This window comes from Lactuca virosa, chromosome 6, assembly GCF_052849685.1.
Source record: "Lactuca virosa cultivar CGN04683 chromosome 6, Lactuca_virosa_CGN04683_v6, whole genome shotgun sequence".
Taxonomy (NCBI): Eukaryota; Viridiplantae; Streptophyta; class Magnoliopsida; order Asterales; family Asteraceae; genus Lactuca; species Lactuca virosa.
This window is the reverse complement of record NC_136431.1, coordinates 230,012,993-230,028,206: the sequence shown is the minus strand read 5'-3', so window position 1 is coordinate 230,028,206 and position 15,214 is coordinate 230,012,993. Positions and strand designations below refer to the sequence as shown.

The 15,214-nt window shown below is 40.4% G+C and overlaps 1 protein-coding gene and 1 pseudogene across 1 annotated transcript; both read right to left on the bottom strand.

The window, feature by feature from the left end:
• Positions 1-9,655: 9,655 nt before the first annotated feature.
• On the bottom strand, positions 9,656-10,449 carry LOC145122361 (uncharacterized; annotated as a pseudogene).
• A 662-nt stretch (positions 10,450-11,111) lies between these two features.
• On the bottom strand, positions 11,112-14,507 carry LOC145120820 (glutamate receptor 2.7-like). Its single transcript, XM_079056612.1, has 5 exons — positions 14,190-14,507; positions 12,773-14,112; positions 12,379-12,688; positions 11,846-12,255; positions 11,112-11,740 (listed from the first exon to the last, which is right to left on the bottom strand). The coding sequence occupies exons 1-5, from the start codon at positions 14,452-14,454 to the stop codon at positions 11,243-11,245; spliced, it is 2,823 nt and encodes a 940-aa protein (XP_078912738.1). The 5' UTR covers positions 14,455-14,507; the 3' UTR covers positions 11,112-11,242.
• Positions 14,508-15,214: the final 707 nt, after the last annotated feature.

The following is a 15,214-nucleotide window of genomic DNA, read 5'->3' as shown; positions in this document are numbered from 1 at the left end:
ATAAACATTAAGTTACCCTTTGCCTACCTTGTTAAATCAAGCTAGTGTGCCGGTTAACCACACACGCTCCACTAACTGACTTAAGCCAAGTGCAAAGTCTAATTTCATGGGTTAGCACCAAATTCATATTTTCCTAAGTAACTAAGATTGGGTATTAATAAGAGTTTAGTTACTTAGTACTTATCATTAATACTTTTAATGAAGGGAGAATTATAGTCCGTGTCCTACCCGTTCGGCTAACGACCCTCCACCAGTCAAGGAAGCGGTGGGTGAGAGTGGACACCCATTAAACTGCCATTTTATAGGCAGTAACCTTATACCCCCTTATAGACCGGCTTCGTGAATGAGGCCTACTAATGGTAAGACGACTTTACTCTTATACATATATATAAATATTATTAACTTATAATATTATAAAGTATAAGGGTTGAATTTTAAGTTTTAAAATTCTAAGGGCTTAACTTGGAATTAAAGTATTCATAAGTGAAAACTTTACAAATTCCAAAACTTGAGGGCATGTTTTTGAAACTATTCAAAACTTTTCATTTCATAACTTATGAGTTTAATGGTTCATTAAAATGAAGACTCTTCATTTTTTATGTAACCTCTTATTCTTTAATAACACTTTTAAAGAAGTGACTCTTAAACATCCATAACTTGAGGACAAGTTATGGAGTCATAATACTATTTAATGAAAAACACTCTTCATTTTTTTTATATAACCTATGGCACTTTTATGAGTTTTAAGATTCATAAATGTGACCTTTTATGTAACTTGAGGACAAATTACAAAAACACATTTTATGAACTACCTCTAGATTAATTAGGATTGAAAACAACTAAAACACAAATTTTTTTTTCCATTAATCTAAACTAACACATAAATCAAGGAAACATAAAACTTTTGGTAATCCATAACTTATGGAGTTAAATGCTTGTTTTATGATGAAACTTTTCATGTTCCATAACTTAAGAATAAGTTATGGAATTCTTTAAAACATTAACACCAAATTTTGTAACTCCATAAAAACTTTGAATCAATTTTTTTTAAACCTTTTCATATCCATAACTTATGGAGGTTTCAAAACACTTAAGATCACAACTTTTAAAAAAACTTTTAAGCTCCAAAATTTTATTACAAAATTTGTAACTCCTTAAAACATTTAGATCAAACTTTTAAAACTAATAAAATAATCATATCATTTTATATTTTACTAAATTTGACCTAATTCAACTCATATAGTAAATGATTCAAATTTTACAAATAATTAGTTTTTCACAAAACAAGTAATTATCTTAAAATTTGACAAACTTCATGTTTTTTTTTTCAAGTTTGAAAATCAAACATTTGCATGAATATAACAGAAAACAACCCATGGCTCTGATACCACTATTGGGTTTTGAGCATTCTAACACTCCTAAGTGTACATGCAACCCTAAGTACCTTGGATCTATGTTTTCTCTATTATACATGCAAATATGAATATTCCAAGGTATTACCCTATCTAGCATACAATCCTTGATACTTGGGTAATATAACAAGTTAGAATACATACCTTTTAATGAAGCTTGAAGTCTTGAACTTTAAGAGCTTAGCCCCAATAGTGTGGAAGCCTCAAGTGGAATCACAAATCACCAAAACACCTTGGAAAACCTTTAGAAATATGGATACTTGGCTCACACTTATGAAATCGGTTATTGCCCTCTTTAGTGTATCCACACTAGCCACTAGCCGAATTTCATGAACCATAAGACCCTTTATATAGTGTGGAGGATTAGGGTTAAACCCTAATACCCATGACCTTTCATTTCCTAGGATCCATGGGTTAAAGCTCCATGGACTATCCATGAAGACTTAGCCCAACCTAAATGAACTTGGCCCACTACACATATATATCTAAGAGTTCATATTTAATTAGTTCCTTTTGATCACTTAATTAATTATAAATTAATTCTTGATCAATACTAATTAAATAATATGATTATATATTAATATATTAGAACTTATAATATATTAATATAAATCATAAATATACTATTCTCAAAAGACTATCCATATAAATTGTGCCGGTGAAGTGCAACCCAAATGGACCATGCCGGGTCGGGTCAAGTACATACCAAATATAGTTATGGACTTAGACATTAATCCAACAACAGGATCTCACACTCATAATCCTTTACCACATCTAACCATCTCCTCTGGCGCATATTCAGGTTGGGCTGATCCATCAGATACTTCAAGCTCTTGTGGTCCGTGTATATGGTACACCGAAACCCATACAAATAGTGACGCCAGATCTTGAGGGCGAACACCACAGCCCCCAACTCCAGATCGTGAGTAGGATACCTCGTCTCATGAGGCTTCAGCTGCCTCGATGCGTATGCTATCACATGCCCTCTCTGCATCAGCACCACACCCAATCCCGATATCGACGCGTCACAATACACCACAAAATCCTCCATCCCCTCCGGAAGGGCTAATACTGGGGCTTCGCATAATCTCTGACGAAGTGTCTCGAATGAGGCCTACTGCTCTGGGCCCCAACTGAATGCTACGCCCTTCCGGGTCAACCTGGTGAGAGGAACAACAATCTTGGAGAAATCTCTGATAAATCTCTGGTAATAGCCGGCCAACCCCAGAAAACTCCTGATCTCTGAGGGGGATCTCGGCACCTCCCAACTCATCACCGCCTTAATCTTGGCCGGCTCGACCAATATCCCATTCTGGTTAACGAGATGCCCCATGAACTGGACCTCTCGTAACCAAAAATCACACTTGGAGAATTTGGCGTAAAGCCTCTCCGATCTCAGAACTCCGAGGATCTCCCTCAAATGCTCCTCATGCTGCTCTCTAGATCTTGAATACACCAATATATCATCGATGAACACGATCACTGAACGATCCAGCATCGACCTGCACACTCTGTTCATGAGATCCATGAACGTCGTCGGTGCATTGGTGAGTCCGAAATGCATCACCACGAACTCGTAATGCCCATAATGAGTCCTGAACGGTGTCTTCTGGATATCCTCCTCACGCACTCTCATCTGATGATATCCAGACCTCAGATCAATCTTGGAGAACCAAGATGCTCCCTGCAACTGATCGAACAAATCGTCGATCCTCGGTAAGGGGTAACGGTTCTTGACCGTCAGTTTGTTCAACTCCCGGTAATCAATGCACATTCGGTGTGAACCATCCTTTTTCTTGACAAAAAGGATCGGCGCTCCCCACGGCGAGCTACTCGGCCGAATAAACCCCCTTCCCAGCAGCTCCTGCAGCTGAGAGGATAACTCCTGCATCTCTGGTGGCGCAAGGCGATAGGGCGCCTTGGCGATAGGCGCTGCCCCCGGAACCAAATCAATACGAAACTCCACCTGCCTCTCGGGGGAGGCACTCCCGGCAACTCCTCAGGGAAAACTTCCGGGAACTCACGCACTATCGGGACCTCATCGACCGACCTCGATCTCTCTGCATCTACTCTCGTATCCACCACATAAGCCACAAATCCACTACAGCCCTGCTGTAGGCTCTGCCTCGCTCTAGCGGCCGAACAAAATGCTGACCCAGAACGGGTACCCTCGCCATAAACCGTAAGAACTCCCCCACTAGGGTCTTGAATGGTCACCAACTGTCGCTCGCAGTCGATAACCGCTCCAAACCTGCTCAACCAGTCCATGCCCACGATGACACAGACATCTCCCATTGCAATCGGGACCAAATCAATCGGAAACTCAACGGCGAAGATCTCGAGTACACATCCTCGAATCACATCAGTGGCATACACCGCTCTCTCGTCAGCTATGGAAACTCGCAAAGGTCGACTCAACGCCTCTCGACAGATACTGATGTGCTGACTAAAGGCTAACGACACAAAAGACCGACTCAAATAACACCAAAGCAGGTACAGAACTCACAAGAAATGGACCTACGCATACCATAATATAAGCATAACACCACAAACTCAAAATAAATAGATGAAAGAATACATACCAGCCACAACATCTGGCATTGCGCGGACCTCCTCCGCTGTCAACTGGAAGGCTCTCCCTCGCGCCTTCGGCGCCTCAGCCTTCACTGGCCGACTCTCTGCAGCTCGAATGGCAGCAGGGGCAGATCCCTGTGATGCTCCCTGGGCTGACCCCCGCAACTGCGGACACTCGGCCTTCCGGTGTTCGGTCTGGTTGCAGTGAAAACAAACTGCAAACCCCTTGGGGTAATCCTTGGCCATGTGCCCTTCCTTGCCACACTTGTAGCAAGACCCTGCTCTGCAAACCCCCTCATGACTCTTGCCGCACTTGCCACAAGTGCGACTCTTCTGGTTCCCTGATCTCGAATCGGAGGGCTTGGCCCGCTTGGCTGCCGGCTGGGACTGTGCCGGTCGCCGATCCTTTCCTTGAGACTCCGCCTCCTCCCTGGCCTGAGTCTCGAGCTCAATCTCCCTCTTCTGGGCATTTGCCTGAAGCTCGGCAAATGTCCGGTACGACGAGTTCGCCACGAACTCGCGGATGTCTCTCCTCAAAATGCTCAAATACTGACTCATGCGTGCCTGCTCGGAAGACACGTGCTCAGGGCAGAACATCGCCCTCTCATGGAACATCCTGGTGATCACTGTAACAGACTCGGTACCCTGCTTGAGGGTCAAGAACTCCTGGTCCAAACGTTCCCTTTCCACCGGGGGAACGTACTCATCACGAAACATAGCGGTGAACCTCTCCCAGGTCACCGCGGCAAGCTCTGCAGAAGAGTAGTGCGCTGTCATAAATTTCCACCAGTCCTTCGCTCCCAAGCGAAGCTGGTTCAGTGCGAACCGAACTCTCAGATGCTCCGGGTAAGAACACGTATAGAAGCATCCCTCAATATCAGAAATCCATCTCATCGCAGCGATCGGATCCTGCGTCCCGTCAAACTCTGGTGGCTTCGTGTTGCTGAACTCTCGGTACAGCAACGAGTCACCCCCCTGCGGCCTCGCAGCAGCGACGGCTGCGGTGGCTGCAGCAACAACAACATCAGTAAGAGCAGCGTAACGCTCGTCAAAAGTGTCGATCAGGGTGGTATTGATAGACCCAAACATCTCTGGTATCTCGGCTCGGATGGCAGCAGCCACCTCCTCATGAATCAACCTGCAGATCTCCTCATCACTAACACCACTACTCTTAGGTGTGTGGCGTGTCCCAACCATGATGTCTCTCTGAAATACAACACAAAATATCAGAGACTCACTCGAGTGTGCACACACTCGATATCCCATTCCTACTCGATCCCTGGTACCTAAGGATTCTTACTTGGGCTGCGCACTGATCCGGTGTCTGCGGTAGTACGGGCCCAATACTACCGTCCACACCGCATCAGTATTCACCCCAAGTCCTCCTCCTAGGATCCCAAATCCCAAGTACTCCACTCTCACTATGCATAGTCTACTCTCTAGCAGATCTCTCATAAGCTCCTCGCTACTATCTACTCACTCTCAAGCATCTCCTAGCAGCAAAACCCCTAGGCTAAGGCATCACAAATCAGGCCACTCTAGTCCTAATAAGAATACCTAGCCTACTCTAGCATGCATAACATATTATCTCATATCTCATAACACATAATATAAAGGTATTTTGGGAAATCACCGTTTGGGCGCTGGCTGATCGTACACACTGCTCTGCTCTGCTCTTTTCAAAATCTTTTTACTCTTTTAGAAAAATTTTGTTTCATTTCGAAAAATTCCTCAAATCCTTAGTTTGAGTTCAAATGCGCTCGAAGGTGCATCCGAATCCCTCAAACCAAGGCTCTGATACCATCTTGTAACACCGAAATTTTAAACAATTTTTCACATTTTCAAAAACATACTTTCATTCATAAATATTATAAAAATGTCATTGTATCACATATCAATCCATAGAAACACAACCCCAAGATCATAATGTATAAAACTCCTCATGTGTGTACTGATCATGCCGGCGCCTTCCCGCGATCCTCACTGGTACCTGAAACACATAACACAACACTGTAAGCATAAATGCTTAGTGAGTTCCCCAAAATACCACATATAACACATATTAGCCACTCGAGGCTGTAACTCTGTGGACCCTCCGGTCCTAACTCTGTGGACCCTCTGGTCCTAACTCTGTGAACCTTCCGGTTCTAACTCTGTAAACTCTGGAACATACACGACATGAATCACATAGAAATGATGCAGTGTATCACAATCACATAAATAGCATACAAGATACTCTGTCACATAACTCTAATTACCACTCTAGGTAAAGTATAGTGAGAAGACTCACCTCTGGTACTCGGTAAATCTCGAGCTTGGTAAAATCTGGTCTAGCCCCCGCCTAATCACATGGAATAAGCACTCTAATCAATACAACCCTCAAGGCTAGACTAATCCCTCTCTTAGTACTCTCAGTACTCTCAGAAGGGTAAAAGACCATTTTACCCCTCTCATGGCTCAAAGACCTTAACATTGACCAAACCCTAAAAGTCAACAAAAGTCAACGGTCAAACTTTGACCAGACTCGCCGAGTGCACTCGTGTGACTCAGCGAGTACATGCATGTCCTCATCGCCCGTGGTCCTCACTCGACTCGCTGAGTCAACCCTACACTCAACGGGTCATCACAGGTCGCGAATCGCGGGGCAACCCGAATCGACTCGTCGAGTCCCTTATGGGCTCGGCGAGTTCCTCCCATGAAAACACTCAAACGATCTTTTGAGGTCAGATCTGCTTCACCAACCAGTAGATCTAACCTTCTAACACTCGAAAGTCACGTAAAGGTTCAAACTTTACGTTCATGCAATGCTTATAAGACCAAAAATGGAGAAATAACCTTTAAAATGGGGTTTTACTCTCAAGGCTCACATGAAACCTCATAAAGATGGAAGCTTGGGACCTTTTGGACCTCTCAAGGTCCAGATCTATCATCTATACCCAAAGGGACCTCATATGCTTCACAATCTAACTCAAAATTGTGCAAAGGAAACCCTAGATTCAAGGAATCTATCAACTACACGAAATGGGAAGGAACTTGTACCTCAAAACGTGAATCTCAGTGTGAACAACACAGATCCAAGCTCCACAATCGATCTAGCTTGGATTTTCCCACTCCTTCTTGCAAGATCACACCAAAGGATGAAGAATTAGCCTCCAAATGCTCTCTAAGCTCTCTTTTCTCTCTAGGGTTTTCACAGGGGAGTGGTGGCCGCAAATGACGGCCATAAGGGCCTTTAAATAGGGCTCAGGCCCTGAGATTTAGGGTTTCACTTTACAGCGCGGACTCGCCGAGTCCACGCATCGACTCGTCGAGTCCGATCATTAATCCAGACAAGAATTCGCGATCCTACTCGGCGAGTCTGAGTGCCTACTCGCCGAGTCCCTCCCTAAAACTCAAGATAAATACTTAAAATAAGATACCTGGGAATCCGGATGTTACAAATCGCCTTGATACCATGAAGGCAATATACTTTCCATAAATTATTGATTCACATTAATGATATATATATATATATATATATATATATATATATATATATATATATAGGTGTATACAAAATAAAGGGGATGAGATATACACTTAATAGGACCATATATATGTACACATGCTATAATACAAATACATGTATAAGAGCATCCACAATGCAGAATTCAATGGAATAGTTGAATGAAGTGGCAAACCTAGTTGTCGTTCAATGGATGAAATTCTACCATTGTGAGATGCCACCTTGAAATTTGATGTATTTAGAGGTCAATGCTCATTAACACCTTCAATGTGAAAAAAGAAAAATTTTCTAATTCTTAAATAATTATTTAAATATACTCCATTGAACTTTGTAGAGTTTAATGAATTGTATAATTTTTTTTTGATAGAGTTGTATGGTTTATAAAATGATGATGTGGAAATCCATTTAACTCTATGACCGAGTACTTGTTGAGTGTGTAAAGCTTTCTTATACCAACATGTTTCTTTCAACAATATATGTGACCGAGATTTGTTAAAACTAGGCAAGGGTCAGACTTGTTGAATAACTATAGCTATGGTATCGTAATCACCCTTTATTAGACGAAAACCAATTATAGAACTATATTGTGTATGATATGTGGTTGCCTACCTTAGCCAATTGGTCAGATAAGTTCTTGATTCGTGTGCAATAATTAGTGATGTTGGAGAATGCATCGAGGCGAGTGGTATTAAATTGTTCTTCCAAGTAGACAACCCTTGTAGCCTTCTTATCTTTAAAATTTTCTTCAAGACATTGCCAGAGTTCTTGAGCAGTGGCATCAAGTTTCATTATCATCTGGAGAAGATTAATAGATATTATTAAATAGATCCATTGCTTAACAATAGCATTTAAGCATAACCTATAGGTTCATCAATAACAACGAGATGAGGAGTTGTAAAGTTAATGTGATCAAGTACATTATAAGCACACTCATGTATATGTAAAAGCTCTACCCTGGAAGCATAATGACTATCGAATTGGTCAAGAACAAGAGAGGTGGAGTTCTTAATGTTGTTGACTCCAAAAGTGGGATGGAAATGTGTTTTGGCAGCATTGGAGTTATCAATGGTGCCAATCATTGTTGCAAGAAAAAGATGGTACGTGAAAGAAGGAGAAGGCATTAGCGACGAGGAAGAAGTTGTCGTGAGGTCGAAGAAAAGGAAAATAGGGATTTAGGGATGAAATCCTTCGAAATTGGCAGTTCCTTTACAATCTTGAAACCCTTTTTTTTCCTTCCTACGTGGCGCCTTTGATGTTCCACGCGGCGCATGAGCGATGGATCGAGGTTCTGGTTTATGGTGTTCAAGGTGTTTTATCCATGGGGTGAAGTCATATGTTGATGGTTTGTTGCTTGGGTGTGACTAGGAAAAACGAGCTCTCGGTTGGTCTCTTTGCACTCATCATTTGATCAAGATTTGTGAAGGTTTCAATGGCTACAAAGTTATGTATTCTAGTTTCATTCTCTTTTAATTTAAATTGCAATTAACTGGATGAACATGTATCCTTATGGCTTATGAGGTTAATATTTTAGTTGCTTCCGTCGTGCGCCTTTGTGACCTTTTAGATCCCTCATAACCCAACAATCGCCTTGATACCATGAAGGCAGTATACTTTCCATAAACTATTGATTCACATTAATGATATATATATATATATATATATATATATATATATATATATATATATATATATATATATATATATATATATATATATATATATATATAGGTGTATAAAAAATAAAGGGGTCGAGATATACACTTAATAGGACCAGATATACGTACACATGCTATAATACAAATATATGTATAAGAGCATCCACAATGGAGAATTCAATGAAATAGTTTAATGAAGTGGCAAGTCTAGTTGTCATTCAATGGATAAAAATCTATCATTGTGAGATGCCATATTGACATTTAATAGATTTAGAGTTCAATGGTCATTAACACCTCCAATGGGAAAAATGAGAGTTTTCTAATTCTTAAATAATTATTTAAATATATTCCATTGAACTTTTCAGAGTTTAATGAATTGTAGAATTTTTTGATAGAGTTGTATGGATTATAAAATGATGACGTGACAATCCATTGAATTCTATGAGATTCAATGAATTGTGGATGCCCTAAAATACAATACATCAACAAACTTCAAGAATTTACATTTATTAACATCGGCCGCATCTCTTTCCTTCAAACCATTGGTTTTGTTGCAATTGAGTACTAGAGGCGAGCGCGGGGGGGGGGGGGGGGGTGTGGAAGAACCCGAAGTGTTCTTGATTTTTAGATCTATCCTTAAAGTAGGTTGTGGAATAGCCCTGAGAGTAGTCTATATTCTATTTATCCTCCATTTCTTGTTGGGTACTGTCAAATTTTTATTTGAAAAGTTGAAGAATAGAGAACTAATGATATATATTTTTTTTGTTGGAAAGGGAACTTCCCTAACGAGGGTTTCCGGGCCAGCTTTCGCGCACCGACTAATCCCCCGCTGCAAACATGAGGCTTTGCCTCATGCCCTGGAGTCACTGCAGGCGAACCTCCATGGCCACAAGGGCTGAGTGGTGCCAGGATTTGAACATGGGTCAATAGGTTATCCACCATATCTTCCACATGTCTTACCAAGTCACCACAACCCAAGTGGTTAAGAACTAATGATATCCTTAAGGAAATAAGGGAAATCTTGAACATTTCTATGCAACCTTTATTTGTTCACAATATTTTCTCCTTTTCCATTTATAAGATGATTGATTAATGGAAGAAGAGGGGTTTAAACACACTAGCCTCCACTGCCACTGCTGTTGAAGCATTCTTCTTGTTCTTGAATATGTGGTGGCCCAGAAGATGCATCTGAAATCATGGACATGTATTCTTATTCTTCTTGTTCATCCTTATATAAAAGAGCCTTTTTACAGACGAAATCATCAACATTGTTGTGATTTTGAAGAGAATATACATTATACATCGAGTGTTCTAAGTAAAAATTCCATCCAAAATTAGACCAACTATTGTGAAGGTAATATGGTAACCCCCTCGACCACCCCCAAGTAACGGACCTGCTATTGCTATGATCGGGAGTCATCGCTGTAGTGTCATAAGTTGCATCAAAGGATTTTTGAGTAACAAGTACTTGTTAAGTGTGTGAAGCTTTCTTATACCAACATGTTTCTTTCAACAAGATCTATTATCGAGCTTTGTTAAAACTAGGCACGGGTCCGACCTGTTGAATAACTAGATCTATGGTATCGTAATCACCCTTTATTAGACGAAAACCAATTGTAGAACTATATTGTTTATGCTATGTGGTTGCCTACCTTAGCCAATTGGTCAGATAAGTTCTTGAGTCGTGTGCAATAATCAGTGATGTTGGAGAATGCATCGAGGCGAGTGGTATTAAATTGTTCTTCCAAGTAGACAACCCTTGTAGCCTTCTTATCTTTAAAATTTTCTTCAAGACATTGCCAGAGTTCTTGAGCAGTGGCATCAAGTTTCATTATCGTTTGGAGAAGATTGATGGATAATATTGTAACATAGATCCATTGCTTAACGATAGCATCTAAACGTAACCAGATGGGTTCATCAATAACAACGAGACGAGGAGCTTTAGGGTTAATGTGATCAAGTACATTATAAGAACACACATGTATATAGGTGTATAAAAATAAAGGGGCCGAGATATACACTTAATTATACATGGGCTATAGTACAAATACATGTATAAAATAAAATATAATACACTAATCTCAATCCTATCGTGCTTAGCTTAGATACATAGGCTCATTGATAGGTTGGACACTTGGACTCGCCGGTGAAAAGGCTCCTTCATCTTGATGGTAAACACTTATTGCTGGACTCATCGGTGGACCGTTCATCATATTCTCTTCTATATACTCATTGCTATCATCGACTGTTTCTGTTGTAGAGGGCATTATATCTTTCTTCTTATCAAAGTTTTGTATGATTGCACTCACCTTATGGCGTATTGAATCATCTGAGACTAGCATCTCCTTGTTTTCGTATAAGAACGTAAACAGGAAGATGACTAGCGCACAGGTTGAGGACAAACCAGCAACAAAAAATAGACCTTTAAAGCTTTCTAGTGTCAGCTTGTCAAAGGGTTCAACATTCTCATTTTTCCCGGGGCAATCCGCTTTATCTTTAATCCATCTATCTGAAATGTTTCTTATCTGCCCCTCTATCACTTTCAAGATTGCACTTGAGAACTCAGCTACTAGGGGCGATCCTTTTGGAAATGCCTGTTTACAACAACATGACGTACTACCCAGTCAATTATAGCCCCTTCGAGGTAATTAATTAATGACATGTCATATAAAATTAATCAAAGAAAAGTCACTACTTACAAAGCCAAAGCCCGCAGTCTTGTAGGTTGTACCCACCATGACATACTTGTTACAGCTTTTTGCTTGCAACGTCTTGAGATACGGAACCTCATCAACGATGGCAGAAACTCCATTCTTTGTAGTCCCATTTGAAAGGGCGTTTGCATACTCTTGGACGTTGGCATACTTCTTCAACTTGTCACCATTGAAACCCATGTCCTTAATTAACATATCAGCAACAAAAGAACCATCTTGGCATCCCACATAATCTCCGCTTTCTTTGAGTTGAGAAATATTTGTAAGAGTTGGTTGGAGCTTTTGCACTGTTAACATGGATGCCAAGCTTGCTGTGTAGCTGGAGGTTAGCACCAGAACCACAAATATCCACACTATCACCACGAATCTAGATAAATTGCTCATCATTTTCTCTCCTGCAAGATGTATTCATATTTTTGTTATTTTACTTATTCAAACATCAATAACTAATGCATGTATCATGTTGCAAATCACTTTAGTACGTGTGTGATTATATATATAGGGATCGATCGACTTACTATGTGCAAAAACAAGGGTGGAGAAGGAAAACCAGAAGATCATTCCAAATTGTTGATGAGGAGGGCCACGGAATTCTTGGTTTACTCGATGCTCTAGAACCCAAACAACAAATCCAGTGTAGATGAAAAATCCTCCAATTGTTATCCACAGCTTCATTTCTAGAGGCCTCATGAAAATCCAAAAGTTCTTACTATCAATTTTAGCCGGAACAAGCATTGAAACTCCAGATTCTGAGTATGGCAAAGTGAACTCAACATAGTTTGATCTGTTCGACAAGATGGTCACGTCTCCAACCACCATATCAAATTTCTGTCGAGTTTTTAATAATGAAGAGAAATTTGTCAATATGAGAAAACTACGCTATAACCTCAACTATGTAAGATACATAATTACCTCAAGAAAGATCTGATAAACAAGGTCATTGTAATCTGGTGGTTCGCCATTAGGATTTTCATAAGCAATGAACTTGTAGGGCACATCATATGGCAAGAATTCTATGACTGCCTTAAAGACGTCTATGCAAAACCCAGTGGCGTTAACCACTTGAGTTTTAGGATCTATGCTGGTCTGAATAAACTCAACAAACCCACCTTTTGCTGGAACTCCCACTTTTAAAATGTTGTCTCCACCAGTTGCGATGTCCCAACCTTTAGGGATTTGTGGAGAGTCTCCAGGCCATATGATGGTTCCCAGATCATCTTTGTTAGTCGTGTAACTTAAACCTTGATTGTGGCTTAGTCGATTTGATATACCATTTCTTGAACTCCAAAATCCAATTGGGTTCTCCCCCTTCCCAATCATATTCACTATTTGGTATGCCAATGTTTGTAATTGTCCATCGACCACCTGGAAATCCCCACTGATCGAACCTTTAAGCCTTATATCTCGGATCATTGGAAGGAGCGTGGGACCCATTTCTGAGGTTCCAATGGCAGCCAAGTCTGTCGAGGCCTTCCTTGGTCTCTTGAAGGTGGTACTTAATTTGATTTGATCGATACTCTTTAATGCGATAGCTAGTCCAACAGCATAGTCATAAGACCATATTCCAAACATATCAAGCTCAACTCTATCAATGTCATCAGGGTATTCTTTATGGAACCTCCTCTTCCATCTCTTCTCGAAGTTGGTTAGCTGATTGGAAGGTGGTATATAAGGCTTTACACCTAGTACACCTTGCATAGAATCAATAGCGTCTGGATCCAATTGATGCAAAAGACCAGTGAGCACATCAGTGATGATCCATGCATATCCTTGAGCCATCATTCCAGCTTCGTCTGCTTTCTTGAAGAAACGTGAAGCGAGATCCGGTAACATGTGTACTACAAAAACCCTAGTTTGCATGGTCTTTAAGTTGTAAAGTTCTTGCAGAATCTTTTCATCCGATGAGGATGGAGATAAAAGGGTTCGATACTTAACCTGAGTGCTAATGTTTACCATGGCATCTGATAAATACGGAATATGCCCCCTTCCAAAATCAGTATCTTCGTAAACAAACACGACTTCCCTCCAGCCAAAGGACTTGACTAGAGATGCAATGGGTTGGGCTTGTGTTGAGGAAGCTTGTGCTATGCGGATGAAGTAGGGGTTGCGGATTGGGGAAAGATCAGGGTTGGTCGCCGGAGATATAACAGGAACCTTCGATCTTTGGGCAATATCAAGTACAAAATCTGCCTGGGACGATTTTTGGGGTCCAATAATTGCCATGACTTGAGTGTTTTTCAGAAGGTCTATGGCTGCACACAAAACAGAAAGAAAACAGTTTACTATGTATTGTTTTTAATTAGATGAAGAGGGGTTACGATTTACAAACCAGCTGAGGAGGCTTCGACGTTATCGTATTTAGAATCCCGAAAGTGAGGGACAATAATGGTGGTGGAGTGGTTCGTGTAAATATATTCAATGGCCATCAAAATACTGATCCGGATGCTCTTCCCGACATGGGAATCCATATCAAGAATCACCCCTACCCCTATTTCTCGTGTCCCTAGTGTTTCACCATTTGCAACCAGCATCACCATCATCATCATCATCAGAGCTAACACTATAACACCATGGTTACCTACATGAATTTTCATCTTTCTTTTTCTGCAAATCTTTTCTGGGAAAGGTTGAGTTGAATTCAACTGATATAGAGTATAGACAATCACTACTATTTGTGTGGTTTATAATATACATACCGACACACATAGAGGTATACTACGTGGTTGACTTGACGAAAAGTCCATGCAGCCCCCTTTATACGTAATATAATTAATCTAATCTGACTCGGTCAATCTAATAAATGAAACTAAAGAAATACACGTAAAAGACAATGACTACTGTTGAACCTTATCATAATGTATCCTAATTTCAAACTACATCCAAAAGAAAAGGTACAATTAAATCACTAGCTACAAGAAAACTGAGTTTTAGAGACCAATTAATTCGTCAATGTAGATCCAAATTAGAGACGAAAAGTGTCTCTACACATATTTAGACACAATTTTTCGTCTCAAATCACTACTATTTTTCGTCTCAAATCACTACTAGAAACATGACCTTCAGTGACGGAATCCGCAAGGGATTCTATCTGTAACTAATTAGTGACGGCTTACCGAGGGATCAACGACGGAACACACAAATATTTCCATCAAAATACTTATATTTAGAGAGGTATTACGAGGGATCAACGGCTGAATTGCAAGAATTTATCAACAAAAGCGCTAACTTTGTAACGTTCCAAAAATTAAGACTAAAAAATTTTCGTTTTTAAATTAATAAATCTGTTATCCAAAACATCATCACAGAAATCATGGTGAATCAAAGTGTATCAATAACATTCCAATACATCAGAGT

Bases quoted from the DNA above. Each gene is read 5' to 3' on its own strand.
- LOC145120820 (XM_079056612.1), bottom strand. From the start codon at position 14,454: ATGAAAATTCATGTAGGTAACCATGGTGTTATAGTGTTAGCTCTGATG. The intron at 12,689-12,772 runs GTAATTATGTAT...AAAACTCGACAG, and splicing joins TTTATCAGATCTTTCTTGAG to AAATTTGATATGGTGGTTGG. The intron at 11,741-11,845 runs GTAAGTAGTGAC...TGTTGTAAACAG, and splicing joins AGACTGCGGGCTTTGGCTTT to GCATTTCCAAAAGGATCGCC.